Source organism: Rhinatrema bivittatum, chromosome 2, assembly GCF_901001135.1.
Source record: "Rhinatrema bivittatum chromosome 2, aRhiBiv1.1, whole genome shotgun sequence".
Classification (NCBI taxonomy): domain Eukaryota; kingdom Metazoa; phylum Chordata; class Amphibia; order Gymnophiona; family Rhinatrematidae; genus Rhinatrema; species Rhinatrema bivittatum.
Genome location: NC_042616.1, coordinates 306,774,583 through 306,794,580, shown reverse-complemented (window position 1 = coordinate 306,794,580; position 19,998 = coordinate 306,774,583). Strand labels below are relative to the sequence as shown.

Below are 19,998 nucleotides of genomic sequence, written 5' to 3'. Positions count from 1 at the left end.
TATGGGACATATGAAGGATGGTAAAATGACGTGAATCAACTTTGTCTTAACTGGTTGCCTATTTGTGTGCTTATACATCTGAGGTCTCATTTAGAATCGAGAGTTCATAATGTAGAGTCTTCACTTTTTTCTCATTCAACTCTTATGAATTCTTTACAATCAAATGCTATTGCTGCGATTAAGGATAGTTCGAGTTTACATCTTCATCAGGAACTGACTGAAAATAAGATGAGTTTTAAAAATCGTTTTTGAATGTTCCTCAGTCACATTACCTTTCTGGAACTGAGTTTCTTAAACAGTATATGATTGAAGTATTGCAATTTTCTCTAGAAAAAACTTTCCTGATTGCTAATTCATATTATATCCCTAATGCTAGAAAGATAATATCTGCTCAGGAGGGGTTCTTAAATATACTTGTGTCACTGATAGCTCCGATGTGTTCCAGCTTCTTCAGACAACTCAGCATATTATTACATCTTGTGCCACATTTGTTGTATCCTTTCTTTTTTTTTTTTTAACTCTTTCTTTATTGTTTTAAAGTTACAATGCAAACAATACCAGTGTGTTACCAGGATGAATACAAGGACTCAGCAAAAGAACATCTGACAAAGCAATATAGCTGAAATCTACTATGGCACAGCCAAGGCATAAGTAGCAACACGATTTACATTTACAGGCATATACTTGAGTATTGTGATCTAACATCTCTAGACTACAGGGATGTCAACAGCCATGAACGTGTAGTAGGGTCCCCATATGACATTGTATTTAAATAGTTCATGTCGAAGACTATATCTAAGTCTTTCAAGCTCCGCTATGATTCAAACCTGTTTCTTCCAATACTCAAAGCAGGGTGAATATTTCCAAAAAGTGGCAATGGTAAATCGAGCAGCTAATAGTAGATGATCCACTAGGCATCTATAATTACGAGGCACAAACGAACTCTCCCACCTTCCCAATAAAGGAGAGATTATACTCGGGAAGATTTATTATATGTGCTATTTCTCACGTAACTTTACGCCAGAAAAATTGGACCCCAATACAGTGCCACCTCATGTGGATATATGTGCCACGTTCACCACAGCCTCTCCAACATTGTGAGCTAGATGAGGGAAATATATATGTGATATGAACGGTGTAGAAAATGCACCATAAGCTCCACTCTGCGCTGACATATAGAACTACAATGAGCATTCGTCCAGATCATTCCAAGACTGGGCTGTATAAAAGAGGTACCCAGGTCTCGGTTCCATTGGTCTATCAAAAATAGGGGGGTGTAGTACCAGCCCTACCCTGGAGAATACGCATGTAAAGGAGAGTAATACCTTTCGCATATGCATTTGGATCAGAGAAATATTTGTGTAACCCGGTAGGCTCTGGCAGTGGAGTTTGTAAGTCAAAGAAAGAAGAGAGTGCAGCCCGAAGCTGTAGATAATTAGCATGCATAGATGCTGGAAGGTCATATTCAGAACTAAGAGCTTCAAAAGTTTGAAATTGACCATCTTCCCATAGTTGTATCAAATAATAAAGGCCATTGTCCCTCCATTCTTTAAATGCTGGTGCAAAGGTAAGGCAAGAAATAAAGGAATTCCCATAAATAGGGGCAAGACAGGAGAGAGGTTCATTATTTAACCGAAGACAACAAAGTTTGCTGCCAAAGTTTAAGAATATGGGATTGGCCCGGGAAGCTCTACGACGTATCAAAGAAATTAGCGGCAAGAAAGGTAGCATGGCTAGATCCGAGACATCAGACTAATTGTTCAAGTGAGCACCAGGCTGCTCAGATATGTCAAAACCAAAACTTTAAGGGCAGTGAGCCTAGCAGTCCAATAATAAAGTCTAAAGTTAGGGAGCCATAACTGACAAAGTCTGATGCAGGGCTGCCAGTAATTCAAAATAAATCGAGAAAACATATTGTGATGAGTGTCAAAGATCGTGGCTGCAATATTACAGAGAACATGTTGAAATAAATACAAGAATTTGGGCAATATTACCATTTTAACCAGGTTGATAAGCCCTGCCCAAAAAAGTGGACATTTTGCCAATTTTTGCAATCTGGATTTGGTCTGGGCTATTAGACTATTATAATTTTTAGAGAAAAGATCCAACATATTTTTTGGAATATAAATCCCCAGATATGAGAACCCCTCATGAACCACCCGAAACTCAGCCAAACATGGAGGAATCCCTGCGCGTGGGCCAAGGGGGGGGGGGGGGGGGAGGGAGGGGATTTCCGACTTAGTAAAATGAATTTTATAGCTAGAGATATGACTGAAAATACCCAAGGCATGCATCAAGGCTGGACCAGAGGTACGTGGTTTGAACAAGAAAAGAAGAAAGTTGACCGCATAGAAGGAGATGGAGTGCGTAGTGGAACCAAAATTGAAACCCCTAGATAGTCAGATGTTGTCTAATCAAGGCAGCCAGTGGTTCAATGGCAAGATCAAAAAGCAGGGAAGGCAAGGGGCAGCCCTGCCATGTACCAAGTGTGATAGGGAAGTAAGAAGACAGGACACCATTAACAAGAAGTCGGGCTTGAGGAGCCTCGTACATGGCATCCACCCAGTGTAGGAACAGCCCCAGCAAATGCATGTGTTGTATCACTGCAAAAAGATAAGACCATGAGATACGATTGAAAGCCTTCTCGGCATCTAATGAAATTATTAACCCGGTTTTACCCAGTTTCTTGGTTAGGTGTAAAATATTTAATGGGCGTCGCGTGGAAACATGGCCCTTTACAAAGCCAGATTGATCTGGGTGGACTAAACATGGCAGTACAGTTTCCAGCCATAGCTGCAAAAGTTTAGCACCTGTATTCAGCAGAGAAATAGGGCTTGACCCACAATCGACCAGGTCATTTCCTTCATTATAAATAAGAGAAATGTTAGCATCCCCCAAGGTACCCAGTGAGGCAGCACTTAGCCCCACTGTATTGTAAAAAAAAAAGGGGCCAATATCTGAAAAACATTTCTTAAAAAGATCTATAGGGTAGCCATCAGGGCCCAGACATTTACCATTGGGTTGAACCTAAATAGCGGTCCAAATCTCAGTCCTGGTTATAGGAGTGGCCAACATACCACGCTGTGGGTCACCCAACCAGAAACCCCTGCAATGTTGGTGAATCATAAAGAGAATAGCCACTGCCATTAGCAATGGTTACATGGAATAGACTTAGTTTTTGGGTACTTGCCAGGTTCTTATGGCCTGGATTGGCCATTGTTGGAAACAGGATGCTGGGCTTGATGGACCCTTGGTCTGACCCAGTATGGCATTTTCTTATGTTCTTAATACTGCATCATCTCCTGTTCTATAACCACTGGGGTCAGCCGTTAAAGAACCATGTGAGTCTCATAACTGAGAAATGTAGGAAGCATTACTCTTCTTTTTGGGCATCTTAGCCAGCAGAACGCCATGCTCATAATAACGTAATTTGGTATATTTAAGAGTCTCTTCTACATGACTAATTTCCGGTGATTGGAGTTCTCGCCTAGCAGCCTCAAGGCGTTTATAGGTGTTAGGCAAACAGTCCTGCTTATGTTTACCCTCCAACTGCCCAATCTTAGATCGTTGATTGGTTATTTTATCTAGGCGCTGCCACTGGGCGAGACTGACAAAACTAATAATATGGCCCCTCAAACAGAGTATAAAGAGCAATCTAAGATGACACAATGTCCTTCAAGGTCGCGTATACATCTACTAACCACTAAAGGCAAAGATATAGCTACCAATATGCATACCCCCTGAATTTTGGAGTTAAAGGACGAATAGTAAACCTTCCCTACCCAGCTTTGCCTGAGCTTCTCATGCGCAGCATTGGTGAGATTTGTTTCCTGTAGAAAAAGAAGATGTGCTCTATTGCTTTTAGCCCAATGTAATATGCGCTTCCTTTTAATAAGCGAGGAAATGCTCCTCACATTGAGCGAAAAACAGTTAATCTCCATAGACATAAAAAGAAGCTAAAATTATATATAAGCCGGCTGGCCAATACCAAAAATCAAAAACAAGAAAAGGTCACATTATAATTAACTGAGACCACACACCCTGGTAATCCGCAATAGCATCAAAAAGGGGAATCATGCCCCACTGAGAAACGTTTAAAGAAAAAACCTGAAACTACCCCCAAAGACTTCAACCCTAATCAGGGAAGTCCGAAAAATAGTGGCGGAACTAAACTTGAACCAGAACAACCCATAAAAAGAAAAACCCCTTACCCTCCCAACCCACCAGAAAACCCTAAAAACCCAAACCCTAGGCCGGAAGTCCCCCCAGTGGGAACCAAATCGGGAATGGAGATTCTCCTTTCCAAGCAAACCTATCAGCCCCAAAAAAACCTCCACTTCAGTCGCCACCACCCATGCAGAGAAAATGCAGTGTAACAAAACTAATACCCATGTGCCCCAAAACAAAAGGAAGTTACCAGGATCGAAAAAGAACTTATCTGACACACAGAAAAAACCGAAACACATAGCAGAGAAAAACATCCCAGATAATAGAAAATTTTTAGAATGTAAAGGTTTTTGAAATCACAAGGTCCAGGCAATGGTATTCTGAAAATCACGAAGGAACCTTATAAGGACAGTCCAACAGTGGACATCAGCATCAATATAAAAAGATCCTGCCAGATAAACAAAGTTGAGCTGGAAAAACCAAAATGATGTCACTATCAGTGGAATAGTGAGTGCAGACCATATATACAATAAGTCCAAAATAGAATAGGGCGCTACAGAAGAAAATCCCACGTCATATTCTTACATGGGTGGGAGCGGGAGACGAAGCGGTAGAGGCTTCCAGGCAGATCAGTCAGTCAGTCTCGCCAGCCCTCCCGCAGGACCAAAACTCAGAAGAAAAGGTAGAAACAGTCTCCAACCTATAAAATTGACAAAGGTAGAGATGTGAATCGGAACCAGAATCGGTTCGGATTTCAGTTCCAATTCACATCTCTAGTGGCCAGTGCCATGAGACATATAGCAGAGAAGATGGATCAAAGCTCATGAAGCACTCGAGGCAGACTCACAATTTTTACATTCTGCCACTAACACCTCAGTTTCCTTAGGAGTGGCACAGATAGTCAACTTATTGCCCACGGTAACTTTCATCCTGGCAGGGAAAAATAAAGCATAGGAAGCTCCTAGGCTGCTTAACTCTTTTTTTCACAAGTTGGAATAATTGCCTGCCATTGTAGCTCGGCCAGAACATCTGCAAAAATCATGATTTTAGAGCCCTCATACTGCAAGGATCCAGTGTCCCAGGCAGAGCACAAAACCTTCTGCTTGTCTGAAAAATTATGCAAACGGGCAATAAGGAACCTGGGGCATTGGTTCTTATCCTGCTGTGTCGCCGCGATGCGATGTGCTCTGTTTAGGACGCCATCTTTACAGGGGAGGCCAAGGAGCTGGGGCAGCCAGCGGGAGACAAATGAAGCTGCATCTGTCCCCTCGGCTTTCTCTGGCAGGCCAACTATCCAAATGTTATTCTGCTGTGACCGATTTTTGAGATTGTCTAGTTTGCTGATGGTCGTGGCGTATTGGCATTCAACTTTCTCCACTTTGGCCCTCATCGACGTTAAGGAGTCTTCGAGATCAGAGGTGCAAGTCTCCGCTTCCTCGAAGCAGCCACCATGTTCACGTACCATTTTGACCAGTTGTGTGATCTTATCCACAACTATACCAAGCTGGGAATCCGGTCGCTTTGTGATCCGAGCAGTGAATTCTTGCATTAAATCAAAGATTCGATCACGTTCACCGGCCTCTGTATAAATATCGTCTTCCGATTCTTCGTTTGGGGGGGAAGATGGCGGCAGAGAGGGTCGATTGGGTTATTTTCCCCTGGTCAGCTTATGGATGGAGTGCTGCTTTGACCACAGGTCAGGTAAATTGCCTAGAGTCTTTTGACAGAGCTATCGGTGCCTCAAGGAGCCAAATTTGTCAGGTTAGAATAAAGAAAAAAGGTAGGCCCTGCGGAGGCTCAGCAAGACACATCTGGTCTGCTCAGAGCATAACCAGAAGTCTATCCTTTGTTCTTGATTCTGAACATGATTTTGTTATGATCCTGCTCGCGGACCCCATCCCGCGAGCAGGCCCTCACTCACCGCCACTGCTGCTGATGCCGCCAGACTTTGCTTAGCGCACGGACTGGATGGCCGTGTTGCTCCTGTCGAAGCTCCCCGGGGTCTTGCTTGTGCGGCCAGATCCCGCTGACACCATCTGCGCGGCCTGGTGCCGCTGTTGCGGATGCTGCCCGGGCCTTCTTCGCGGACCGGTCGCCGCTGTTCCTCATGGCCTGGTGCCGCTAGGCCCTGCTTCCTCCTTTGCAACCTGGAGTGCTGCCGCTGTCTTCTGTCTTCACGGCAAGGAAAGCCGCCTGCCAACTACTTTCTTCGCAGCAAGGGAAGCCGCTGCTGATTCCATCCCGCAGCTCAGAGGCTGCCTCAGACGCCTGCCTGCTCCTTCGTTCTTCGCGGCCTGGAGGCCGCCGCTGTCCTTGGTCCTGCTCCACTCCTTGGGCCCTCCTCTAGGTACTGGCACACGCCTCTTCTTATGATTTAAAGGGCTAGCGGCGGGAAAAGCCTACGGCCCCACCGGAAGTCCTCATCAACTTCACTTCCTGCTTCAGCCCTATAAAAGGGCTCAGTTCCTCGAGGCCTTCGAATCCGGTCTTCACAGCATCTGTGGTCTTCTTCAGATCCAGGTCCTCCGTGGTCTTCCTATGCCTTGATGGATCTTCGTTCCTTGTTCTGTGTGTTCCTGAACTTCGTGATCCTGATGTTCCTGGTCTTGTCCCTCGTCGGAGCTCCCTCGTCGCCTGTCTCGTGTTCTTGATATTCCAGATGTCCAGATGTTCAGTGTCCTGAGGTGCCATGTTCCATGTTTCTGATGTCCGATGTTCCTGTCCTGACTCCGTCCGTCTCATCTTCATCTCTTTGTCCAGTTCCCAGGTCCCTCGTCTGTCCACCTCTCCTGGCATGCCACCGGCATGGTCCATGACTAGCCCATGGGGGGCTGTGTAGGGCGCCTCGTGGTACAAGGCCTTCTCATCTGCAGCGCAACCCTCCGGAAGACTGTTTTTAATGCCTTGCTTCTGAGATTCCTGAGTCTTGAATCCTGTCCTGGTCTTTGGGGTCCCTTGGGCTTGCTTCCGTCCATGCCTAAGACTCTTCCAGAACGTGCTCTGCTTCAGCATGGTGTGCGACCAGCCACAGGCGGCTGTGTAGGGGGCGCCCTTTGGAAGGCCTCTACGGAATCTTCGCCATGTTCCAGTCTTAAGTTCCACTTCTTCACCTGGAGTCTGCTTCGTGTTCAGCGTGGTCCGCGACCAGCCATGGGTGGCTGTGTAGGGCGCGCTGTGATGCAGTTCTCACCTAGTACTTGCGCCTGACTCCTGAATCCTTGCCTGAAACTTCCGAGCAACCTGAATCCTTGCCTGAAACTTCTGAGCAACCTGAATCCTTGTCTGAGTCCTCCGAGTCTCCTGAGTATCCAAGTCTTCGTCTAAGTCTCTTTAGTATCCTGAGTCTTCGTCCAAGTCTTCCAAGTTCCTGAGTTTCTGTCTTGTCTTGTTCCTGTCCTCAGCCTCTGTCTGGCCTAAAGCACTCGTCATTCCCAAGCGGCGGGTCCGAAAGGGCTACTGAGTGGCCGGAGGGCTACTCTTGTGACCAGCATTGCGTTGCTGGGTCACACTGGTGCATGTAGGTCCAGCAGAGGGCTGACACTGCCTTGTTCCTGCTTTGAAGTTCCTTGCCTTAGTTCCAGTCCTGCTTGTTCCTGCTCTGCCCGTGCTTGTTTGCTCTCACCTCCCACGGTGTGCCTTGGGGCTGCTCCCTGAGTCATGCCGTGGTTCAGGGGCTCACGCTCTCCTGTGAGCTAGCGACCGCGCTTCCACGTTCACACCAGCCGAAGGACACGCTTGCAACAGATTTAGTATTTCATCGATATTTTAAGTATAAGACCTACCTTATTTTGTGACCAGAAGGTAATGAATTTTCCAGATATCTGCAGAGAGACTCAGGAGAGAAGGAAACAATTTCTTTCTTTAAAACGTGTTCTTTCTGTAGATGCTTCCTTCTTCCTCAGATATCCCTGCAGATGTGAAGTAATATTTCAGAAGAATGAATTTGTTTTCCTTGATCCTCTGCATTTAGAGACCTTTTTGTTAGATAAATCTTAAGCAATTTGATGAGTGCAGGTGGTTCGTTTGGGCAGTAATTTGCTGGCCTTTTTTTTCCTTTGCATTTTCCTCTTTCCCTCATTTATGTGGACATGTGATATATTTCCTCATTTTATTTGTGTTTAATTTTGTATTTGCCTAAAACATATCTGTTCTTTATTATATCTTTGTGTAATGATATAAATCCATAAATTAAAAAAAAAAAATTACATTTATTCAGTTTACAAAAACAAATACACAATGAAGAAGTCAGAAACAGTTCTAGGCATTGTTATGATTTGCAGCACATGAGAGAGGAGGGAAGAGATGAGTACAGATTTGAAGGATCATGTTCATCTGCAGGGAAGAGGATCAATGTTGAGAAAGTTATTTTTTTTTAGTACATTGTATCACCATTGAAGAGAGAGAAAAAAAACTAGAAAAAAACTGTTTTACCCTACCAGGCGAAAGACTTATTTCAACATTATGTAATAAAACTTTGTGTCCTGCTCGATGTATGACATATATTTGATATAGACTTGCAAATGCAAGGGACAAACTGCAATTCCTCAAAATGAACAGACTGCAATATGGCTTTGATATCATAAATATATGAAATAATTCACAAAGGAATATTGGAATACCTTTACCGATGCAATAGCTTATTCTACTAGATAGGGCTGGGAGTTAAGAGGGCTAATTTTACTATTGTTTTCAAGGTTAAAAGATAGTTTTAGAGTCCTGGCTGGAAGGGAGGGTAGGCAAACTGAATAAACTAATTCCTAGTGTAAACAGCACAATCCTTCATCTTCAAATGTGCACAAGCACATTTGAAGATGGCACATCAGAAGATTGATCTACTAACATTTTCCCTGTGCTGCTAAGGTCACTTTGCAAAACTAAGGCCATTACATTTTCCTCTCTGTTGTTGCTCTGCAACTTCCAGGTCAAAGGTAATCAATTTTTCAATTACAATCACTTTTCAATACTTCTCTAGTCATTGTATAGTGAAAAATGAAGTGTTTAGCACAGGTGTTGGTCTCTCTGCTGATGAAATCATTAGATAATAGTCAATCCCCTGATTATTGATAATGTCATGAGCAGGGAAAGGCCCAAGCCGGGCTGCTCTAGGAGTAGAGAATTATTATTATTATTTTGGATTTGTAGCCCACCTTTCCAAATAATGCTCAAGGCGATTTACAATATTATTACAATTCAGGAACAATAAGTCCCTTCGCTAAAGAGCTTACAATTTAAGTGGGTACCTGGAGGCATTGGGAGAAAAAGTGACTTGCCAAGGGTCACAAAGTATCAGTCGGAGAAGTAAGATTTGAATCCTGTCTTCCCTAGTTCTCAGCCCATTGCTCTAACCACTAGGCCACTCCTCCAAGAAAAGTTATTTTAAACTAGAAAGCTAAGCAGATGCAAAGTGAGGAGCCTTACAGCAAAGGCACAGATAGAATGGCGTCGAATGCCTGGATTCATATGAACAGAACTCTGAAATAAGTGCACATAGGTGACTAAGTGATGGTATACATTGTTGATTAATGTCCATGCTGAAAATTAGCTGGCCCAAGCCAAGGGCATCTAATGAACAGGCAAGGGTAATTACTCAATAAAAACTGCGGGCAAGAGCGCTTTCACTACTAGAACATACAATGAGAAATTACTACTTACCTGATAATTTCCTTTTCTTTAGGACAGTCAGATGAATCCAGAACTCGTGGGTTATGCACCTCTACCGGCAGCTGGAGATGAAGCAAGCCGACGTCACAGTATATATACCCTTGCAGTGACCTTAGCCTTCCAGTATTCTCTTCAAAGGCAACTACAGAGACTAGCAGTGATTAAAAACAGATAACCATTTCAATACTTAGCCAACAGGCAACACTAAGCTCAGAAAAGAAAATAACAACACTAAGCTAGGGACTGGTGAAACACTTACCAGTAAACACTGTAAAACAACATCACTCAAGAGGATCAATATGCAACCATCCGGCAGCCAAGGGAGGGAAGCTGGATTCATCTTGCTGTCCTAAAGAAAAGGAAATTATCAGGTAAATAATTTCTCATTTCTTAGTGTCCAGTCAGATGAATCCAAAACAAGTGGAATGTACCCAAGCTACTCCCGAATAGGGCGGGAGGCTGCTCGCGGTCCTCTAAAAACCGCATGCGCAAAGCCTGCATCCTCCATCCAGACAATAAAACCTGGAAAAGGTATGTAAGGAGGACCATGTAGTAGCTCGGCAAATGTCGACGGGAGATAACAATCTAACTTGTGCCCATGATGCTGCCTGAGCCCAAATGGAATGAGCCCTAACCAGATTAGATAATGGCTTACTGGCATCCACATATGCAGCCGTGACTACCTCCTTAATCCAGCAAGCTATCGTAGCCCATGAGGCTGGCTCTCCCTGTCTAGTACCACCGTGAAAGACAAACAGGTGATCTGACTTCCGCTAAGGCTCAGTAACCTCTAGATATCTGAGGTATGTCTCGACATCCAAGGGTTGCAACAGATGATACTCCTCTGCATCTCCCTCTCTGAGCAGAGACAGCAGAGAGATGGACTGATTCAAATGAAACCCAGTGACCACCTTCAGTAAAAAGGAAGGAACAGTACACAGCAGGACCGCCCCTGGAGTCACCAAGAGAAATGGCTCCCGGCACGACAAGGCCTGCAGCTGGGAAACCCTATGCGCAGGACAAATTGCTACAATGAAAATCACTTTCAAGGTCAGCAACCGCAAGGACAGAGTACGCAGCGGGCTAAACGTAGAGCCTGCCAAAAACTCCAAAACCAAATTAAGACTCCACAGGGGAACTGGAAACTGCAACGGAGGCCGAAGATTTTTCACTCCTTTCAGAAACCGGGCCACATCAGGATGAGCCAACAAGGATCCACCATGTACCTGACCCCTGCAAGAGCGAGAGCCACTACTTGCACCTTTAAGGAATTAAGAGCCAAGCCTTTATTTAAGCCATCCTGCAAAAATTCCAAAATGAGTGGAATCTTGACCAAGGAAGGGAGAGTACCTCCATCCTCACACCAGGCTTCAAACATTCTCCAAACCCAAACACAAGCCAAGGAAGTGCAGAACTTTCTAGCTCTTATCAAGGTGGAAATCACAGCCGCAGAGATTCTACCTTTCAGCAAGTGAGCCCTCTCAAGGGTGATACCATTGGACAAAATCAAGTCGGATCTTCGTGAAAGACAGGCCCCTGCTGCAACAGATCCTTGTACGCTGGAAGTCAAAGAGGCGAATCCACCAGGAGCCTCCGCAGATCTGCATACGACGGTCTCCTGGGGCAATCTGAAGCGACTAAGAGCACTACCCCACTGTGACATTCAATCCGTCAAATCAGTCTGCCCATCATGGACCATGGAGGAAAGACATAAGCAACTTGTCTTCCGGCCACTTCTCCACTAGTGAATCGATCCTCAATGACTTTGGATCTCTTCTGCAGCTGAAGAATCACGTAAATTTCACACTGCGCAAAGTCGCCAACATGACTATGAACAGGAGACCCCATGATCCCAAATCAGCCGAAATGCCTCATGTGACAATGCCCACTCTCCTGAGTCCATACTCTCCCTACCGAGAAAGTCTGGACTTACGTTGTCTTTGCCTGCAATGACAATGTGGCTGAGAACACCCGGAGACGCAGCTCTGCCCATACCATAAGTTGATCTATGTCCTGAGACACTTGTTGGCTCTTAGCACTTCCCTGCCATTTATATAAGCCACAGTCGTCGTGCTGTCTGACATTATTCAAACTGAAGGACACTGCAGCCTGTCGCCAAACTGTAAACATGCCAATTGGTTCGCTCTGGCTTCCAGCGATTGATTTCCAGAGAGATTTTTCTGCATTCCAGCACTCTTGAGCTGTCAGCTCCTGACAGTGAGCTCCACAACCAAGGAGACTCACATCCGTTGTCAGTTCTAGCCAATCTGGAGGGGATTTATTTATTTTATTTATTTGAAAGTTTTTGTATACCGACATTCGTTAAGAAAACATCACATCGGTTTCCATAGAACAATAATTAGCCAACAGGGCTTTACAATGAACTTGATATGATAAACTGGGGAGGGGGAGAGCAGGGAAGGAGCGGGGAGGAGGGGGGTGGGATTAGGGTGTGAGGGAGAAGACGGTTAGGCTGTACAAATATGTTAACATAAAACATAGTTCAATACAATTATAAATAGCGTACAAGATAATTATAGTTAATACGAATATAGATAATGTACAAGAATTGATAAAGTACAGAAAGTACTTGGAGGAGAGTATAAGGAGAGAGGAAATTGGTAGGGGACCTAGTAAGGGTGAAGGGAGGGGAAGGGAGCCTAGGGGTGGGGAGAAGGAGGGGGAGGGGTAAGGGAAAGAAGGTGAGGTGGGAATAGTGGGCTCATGAGTAGGGTCGGGCTCATGAAAAGGATTGGGTTTATGAGTAGGATCGGGCGAACAACCAGGTCTTGAGGTTCTGTCTGAATTTCTTTGTGCAGGTTTCAAGGCGAAGGTGATAGGGAAACTCCCTTTCGTAGATGATCCACCTGCAACTACCACTGCAGTTGGAAGGAGACCTCCATCGGCAGATGGAGCCGAATGAAACAGTCCTGAAACTGTGGATTCCACAGAGAAAGCAGGGAGCGTTGAAGAGGATGCATATGTGTCCGCACCATTGGTACCACTTCCAGAGTCACTGCCATTAAGCCAAGGACCTGCAAGTAAGACCATATGTTTGGGTGCAGAGAGTTCAACAACGGATGGTGTTGAGCTAACAACTTCTGAATTCGAGCTTCCAGCAGGAACACCTTGTCCTGCTTTGTGTCGAACTGAACCCTGAGGTATTTCAGCCACTGAGTAGGCTGAAGCCTGCTTTTAGCTAGTTTCATCTCCAAGCCAAACTCCCATAACAGGGAAATCACCTTGCAAGTCATCAGGCGGCTCTCCTTCATCGACTTGGCATTAATCAGCCAGTCAGCCAAATACCGGAGTACTAGGCTTCCATCCTTCCTCAACTGCTGCAACTACCACCATTAGCTTGGAAAAGATTCTGGGAGCAGTGGCCAGACCAAAGGGCAGGCCAAAACTGAAAGTGGTATCCCAGCACTGTGAGCCGCATGAAGCGTTGATGTTCTAGTCAGATGGGAATGAGAAGATATGCCTTGGACAGATCCAGAGAGGTTAGAAATTCCCCCGACTGCATGACCATTTTCATTGAGCGGAAATTTTCCATGCGAAAATGCTTCACTCACAGATGATGGCTGATGCCTTTGAGGTGCAGGATGGGACAAAAAGAGCCCTCCTTCTTTGGCACAACAAAATAAATGTAATATTGCCCAGTATTTTCTTGAGATTTGGGCACTGGGACCACAGCCCTTAGACTGAGGAACCTTGCCAATGTACCCTTCACTGCCCGCTTCTTCTGCGGGAAGTGGCAGGGAGGCTCCTTGAACATGTCTCGAGGAACACTGCAAAATTCCATTGCGTACCCTTCTCGTTTCACTTCTAGGACCCATTGATCCAATGTGATTTCGACCCACCTCTGATAAAAGAGCGAGAGCGGCATCCCCCTATCTCCTGTTCCCGGGGGTGGGTTGGCAAAACGTCATTGGGAGGTTCTGGGGGTTCCACTATTCGAGCCTGTGCCTTTTCTGGGTTGTTAGAGACGAAAGGACTGAGACCTACTGAAGGGTCAAGTCCTCTGAAAAGTTACTCCTCTATATGGCCAAAAACGCTTGAATCTTTTAGCAAGACCTTTCCTGTTAAGGGAGTGCTGCGCCTGCTTCTTACCTTCTGGCAAACAAGGTACCGAAGATTAGCCACACCTACTGGCCAGTTTCTCCAACTTGCTACCAAACAAAAGTGGACCATGAAAGGGCAAATTTGGCAAGATTAACTTTGGAGATCACATCGGCTGACCAATTTCTCAACCATAATTGATGATTGCCTGCTACTATCGAAGCCAACCCTCTGGCTGAAGTGCGGACCAAATTACATCCCGCATCTGCCAAGAAGGCAGCAGCTGGTTCCATAACTGCCCTGGAATTTACTTCAGAGTCATCGACCTCCTGGGAGAGAAGCAAACAAGTGAAAGCCACCAAAGAACAACAAAAAGTGATCTGCAAGGTCATTGCTACAGCTTCAAATGCTTGCTTAAGGATAATCTCAATCTTTTTATCATGAGCATCCTTCAAGGCCACTCCTACTTCCACTGGAATAGAGGTCTGCTTTGAAACTGCACACACAAGTGCATCTACTTTCAGAAAACGTAGGCACTCTCTTACCACTGGATCCAGAGGATACAGGCCTTCCAAAAATCCAACTCCCTTTGAAATGAACATCTGGGGTGCCCCACTCAAGATCAATCAATTTTTGAATGGCCTCCATCAAGGGGAAAAAACAAGAGGCTTTACACAAGGAAACCAAAATCGAATTTCTCTTTGGCTCAGACACTGAATCAGACACAGAAACTCCAAGCATTTTCAAGGTCTGGGAATCAGAGCTGGCAGATCATCTCTATGAAGGAACTAACATACTTCCAGATGGTTCTAATCCAGGAGGGACTTCACCCTCCTCAAGAGAGGCAGGATTGGTGTCATCAGCTGTGCCATCCAGAACTATATTCAGAGGTTCTGTTGCTGCTCTAGGTGTACTCCGGCACTGACTAGAAAGTCCTGGCAAGGTTCCTACCTGCACATCTGCCCAAGGAGCATTGGACAGGGCCGAGGACTGCGCTTGAAGAAAAGGATTGCAACCCCTTGAAAAATTCTCCCTATGAAGGAGTAGAAGGATCCAGACCAGGAAGAGCCTGAGAAGTACTCACTGAGCCACCTTCCCCTGCTGAGGAACCAGTTAGGGAAGTTCCAAAATCAGGCACCCCACCTGAGTCGTCTTTACCCAAATCCACATTCTGCTAGGAAGAACCCTGCTTAGTGAAATCAGAGGAAGACAATTCTCTGAGCCTCCAAACAGTGCTGGCACAAAGCTGCAAAGAGAAATACGCTTAGTCTTTGTTGCGTCCGTGGCTGCTATACGCCCTCACGCCACCCTCTCTACCTCTGTGGCGACTCGCTCCAGGTCTGATGGACGGTTTACTGCCGCGGCATCTCCATGCCACTTCTTTCCGGCGTCCCCGGACCGGCTCGACGCTGCGGATCCGCCATGTTCCTGATGATGTAGGGCGCAAGCGCTCCGAAGTATGTACCAGCAAGGGGCGTCCCCCTGTATTGACGTCATCCACTTCCAACATAAAAAGTCTCACACTTTCGCTAACAGATTGAGTTAGCAAGGACAAGAATACGGACTCGTTACAAATTCGTCCAAGCTACTCTGCCTCCTCGGACTTACCAGGGGTACCCGCTCCTCGGGGGCCTCGCTCTCTCTTCTCTATTTCAGACTGCAGATAGGAACCAGTACTCACTCCTCGAGGGCCCATGTTCCTGAATACTCTGAAGATTCTCTACTGCCTGGAAGTTATCGCAGATACAGACATTCATGAGTTACCACTGCTCTCTCAGAGCTTTCCTTGGAACCAGGTACTCGCTCCTCGAGGGCCTAACCCTGTCCAGCTACTCAGCCTCCTTAAGAACCTATGTGAGATTGTCATCTACTACTGGCTATGTATACAGCATACTTTGTCTACTCATTATCTTTAGTCTTTCTACAGCTCAGCAACCCTGGGATCGCAGTTCCAGTATCTGAGAGACTTCAGCCCTGCCGGGCATATCAGCTCACTACTGCCACCTCTGGTGGTTCTACTAACCTGTCTAATAAAAGAACTATCTGTGTCTGTCTTCATACTCAAGCCTAGCCGGTGGTCCCTCTCAGGATATCCTCCTGGAGGCGCTGTCATCTGCCATCGGCCCAAGGATTCACCTATTTACATTCCTTGCCAGTTGAGTACCCTCTCTAGCACTCCACTCATACAGATTGCCAACTCAGCAGTCTATCTCATAAGATTGCTAAATTCCTCCTTCCACGGGAAGCCAGTTCCTACAGATTGCTAACTCCGCACGGCGACTCATTACAGATTGCTGACTCCTCCCTCTACAGGAGTATCCAGCAGCAGATTACAACAGATTGCTAACTCCTCCCTTTTGGAGGAGCATAATCTAACAAATTGCTAATTCCTCCCCACTGGAGGAGCAAAACCTAACTAAACCTAACAGTCTTCTTAGGTACAGACACCGGTGTGGCCAACAGTGCGCTGAGTGGCAGCTGGAGGTGTTTGTCTGGTTTTTTTTTTTATGCGCTCAACTAGGCGCTCAAAAATTATGCGACCAACACTTAGGTGCACACACCTAGGCGGCCAAAAAATTAAGCGCACAGTACCACTTGTACGCAGAGGGAAATGGCACTTAATGTGGGCACACAGACTACAAGACCCAACTGTGCACCTAAAATGGAGTGCACAACCTAGATGCACTCGCCGGACTAACAATCCTGTAGAGGGCAGCTTTAGTAAGCACGTGAAAAGCACAGAGGCGAAAAGCCTCGGTGCGGGGCCTCAACCCACCAGGCTGCCCAAGTTCCCACACTTCCCACAGAGCGGGACGAATGTCGGACTGGCACGTCATGCACAGAGACTGAGGGAAGAGGAAGCCCTACACAACAAAAAAACCTCCTTCCTAGTCTCTAAGTTTAGATGCTTTTGTTTTTTTTAAACTTACTGGAACTCAGTTGTACCTGGCTGAGTACAGAGGAGGTCTCTGGCTGCAGTGGGAGAGGGCATATGCCTCAGCCGCCAGGCTCAGCTTCCTGCACCTGCTGCCTTCAACTAAGTCTACGCCAGCTGAAAACCAGCTACCGGACCAAGGCAATCATCTGAGGGACCACAGAAATCACCTAAAGAATTCTCAACTGGGGGAGGGACCATTTGGTATCACCTCAGGAGAGCAGGGTGAATTTATTTCCTGAATTCTCCTTTCTTTAAAATTAAGCAATCCCCAGTGAGAAGATGCACATCCACCATCTGCTGGAGTCAGAGAATATTGGTGGGCTGAAGCCACTGCATGGGTATATATACTGTGACGTCAGCTTGCTCCATCTCCATTTTCTGGTAGAGGTGCATAACTCACTTGTTCTGGATTCATCTGATTGGACGCTAAGAAACAAGAATTTACAAAAGTTAAAGTTTATATACAACTGATAAAGCACTTTATTGGCAAAATTCCAAAGACAACTGCCTTCAGAATTTCTCTCTCCCATTTCTGTTTTAGAAGAGCAGTAAGAACCGCATTACTCAAAATATCACCTCTGGTTTCTTGGCTGCAGCACTTTGCCTCTGATTTTATTCCTAGCTGGCCTTTCTTTTCTTTGCTGAGTAATATTTTTGGGGTGGGGGCGGGGCTCCAGCAGTTGCCTCTTGCTTTTTTGGGCTTCCAACTCGGGTCAGAACCAGGGCTGGAATCCGGTGCCATAAACATTCGTAACTACCCAGAGTTTTGTTCCCTTATTTTACATCCCTTCCCAACTTGCTTTAGTCCAGTCAATGACTTCAGCAACAGTCCTTAGCAGGACCCATGCACCAAGGCTCCATCCAGAACTCTTCAGTCATGAGTCTTCAATCTGGCCAATAGATGTCGCTGTTGCATAATGAACTACCTCTCCCACTAGTGTCTATGAATGTTGGCTCTGCAGCAACCCTGGCCACCCTGAGAAGCCGAAGACCTGAGTCAGGAATCGAGCCCAGGTCTCTCCACATGACAGTGTGTTGTACGGTACCTGAGCCACAGGGCTAGGTTTATCTTTACGATTTAATTTTGTAGTGAATGAATCAATTTTCATGACCTGCCAAGGTCATAAAAGATAGGCGTATATAACCCTTTCCTTTTTCAAAGCAAAGCCCTTCTACTTACCCATCACCAGTTTTTGAACTGTAATAATATAAGAATCCCATATAACATTGAAGGGCCTGCCTCTACTTTTGTTCTCTCGAGTGAGTGCTTTTAATTTGGAATGATTTGACATGGCAAATACCTGATTTGGTATCTTCCTTGATCTTCTGTTTAATTTCTGCCACTTCATCTGCAGTCAGGTCCCCTTTCTTCAGGACAACCACCTGTGGCTGCTCATCCTCTTTGTCACTGCCATCACTGTCATCAGCGGTCGATGGCAGCTCCTCCCTCTAGAGGAAGAGACAAAAGGGAGGATCTGGTGACAACATCACACCTATCAAACTGGAAGAAAGTTATTAACTACTATTTAAAAAAAAAAAAAAAAGGTAAACAGCAAATGCCAAAAAGTGCATGGCACAGTCATTCAAGTCCAATAGAGTTCTTCTAATGTTAGAAAAGGACATACGAATGCCAGAAGGAGCCCTGGATATCTGAGAATCCTATATGTAACTCTAGGCCTGTGAGTGACATCCAAGAGTTGAGAGCACAGAGATTCAGAAAAGCTGTTTGATTTGCATACCTGTCAGTTGTTCCAGCACCATTGCAGAGTGAACAAGAACAGAACTTTGCCAGGAAAAAAAGCAAGTTTGCTTACCGTAAACGGTGTTTTCCGTAGATAGCAGATAAATTAGCCATGCTGTCTGGGTACGTATTCCGTGCCACTAGGTGGCGGAGCTCTCTAAGATTAGTAAAGTCTTTCAGCTAGGTGTTCCCTCTTGTAACTTCCTGCGTTTGCCTGAGGCTCCTCAGTCCGTATGAAAGCAAGTTAGTATGCCTTGACGGAACTGTCTGGGGAGGCGGGCGGGTCAGCATGGCTAATTCATTTGCTATCTACGGAAAACACCGTTTACAGTAAGCAAACGTGCTTTTTTCACGTAGATAAGCAGCTGAATTAGCCATGCTGTCGGAGTCCTCAGCTGTCGTATTGAGCATATGTATATGAGTGTGGTTTGTTTAATTTAGCTCAATACGGGAATTAGAGGCGGACAGTTCTTATGAAGGCGTTTTTCCTGTTGAATATGTGCTTTTTTGTAGTATAGTTCGCCCCATGCGTGCATCACCTGCAGCCTGTTTGTACAAACAGTAATGGGATGTGAAGGTATGTAGTGATGACCACATTGCTGCTTTACAGATGTCCATGAGAGGCACCTCGTGGAGGTGGGCAACTGAAGCAGCCATTGCACGGACTTGATGCGCTCTTGGCGTTGCAGCTAGTTGTTCTGAATGCTTTTGATAGCAGAATTGTATACCGTTGGATATCCAGGAGGATAATGTTCTTTTTGATACTGGACATTCTGGCGCATTTGGGTTTTATTTATTTATTTATTTATTTTATATACCGACATTCAATTGAGATATCACATCGGTTTCCAGGTAACTAAGAGAATAGGGCGAGTTCTGCCCTATTTTACATTATAACATGATAACAATTATAACATGGTTGAAGGAGAGGAAGAGTTGTGAGGCTCTGTTGGGCGAACTGGTGCGTTTTTTGTAATAGGCAAGCGCACGTTTACAATCTAGTGTGTGACGTTTTTGCTCATTGTCATTGGCGTGAGGTTTTGGATGAAAGGTGATAGTTTGTTTAATGTGAAAAACGAAACCACCTTCGGAAGAAAATTTGGGTGTGCGCGTAATGTCATTTTGTCATGGCAAAATTGTAGATAAGGAGGGTAGTGAACCAAGGTTTGTAGTTTACTAACCCGCCTTGCTGATGTGAGGGCAGTTAAGAAGAGTACTTTCAATGAAAGGTATCGTAGATGGCAAGTGTCCAATGGGGGGTAGCATTAGTTGCTCGAGGACTATGTTAATATCCCATTGCACTGGCAGTTTCTTTCTTGGGGGATGTAAGCATAGGACCCTTTCATAAATCTGGATACAAGAGAATGACATGATATGGGTTCCTCATTTAGGGGATTATGCTAGGCTGCTATGGCGCTTAAATGTACTCTGA

The 19,998-nt window shown here is 45.4% G+C and overlaps 1 protein-coding gene across 2 annotated transcripts in view; it reads right to left on the bottom strand.

Moving 5' to 3' along the window:
* Positions 1 to 19,998, bottom strand: part of KIAA1143 (KIAA1143 ortholog) — a 42,792-nt gene that overhangs the window by 8,272 nt on the left and 14,522 nt on the right. For both annotated transcript variants that reach the window (XM_029589696.1, XM_029589697.1), the window contains exon 3: positions 18,127 to 18,274. In XM_029589696.1, the coding sequence (XP_029445556.1) occupies positions 18,127 to 18,274 (148 nt within the window). The remainder of the gene's footprint in view (positions 1 to 18,126; positions 18,275 to 19,998) is intronic.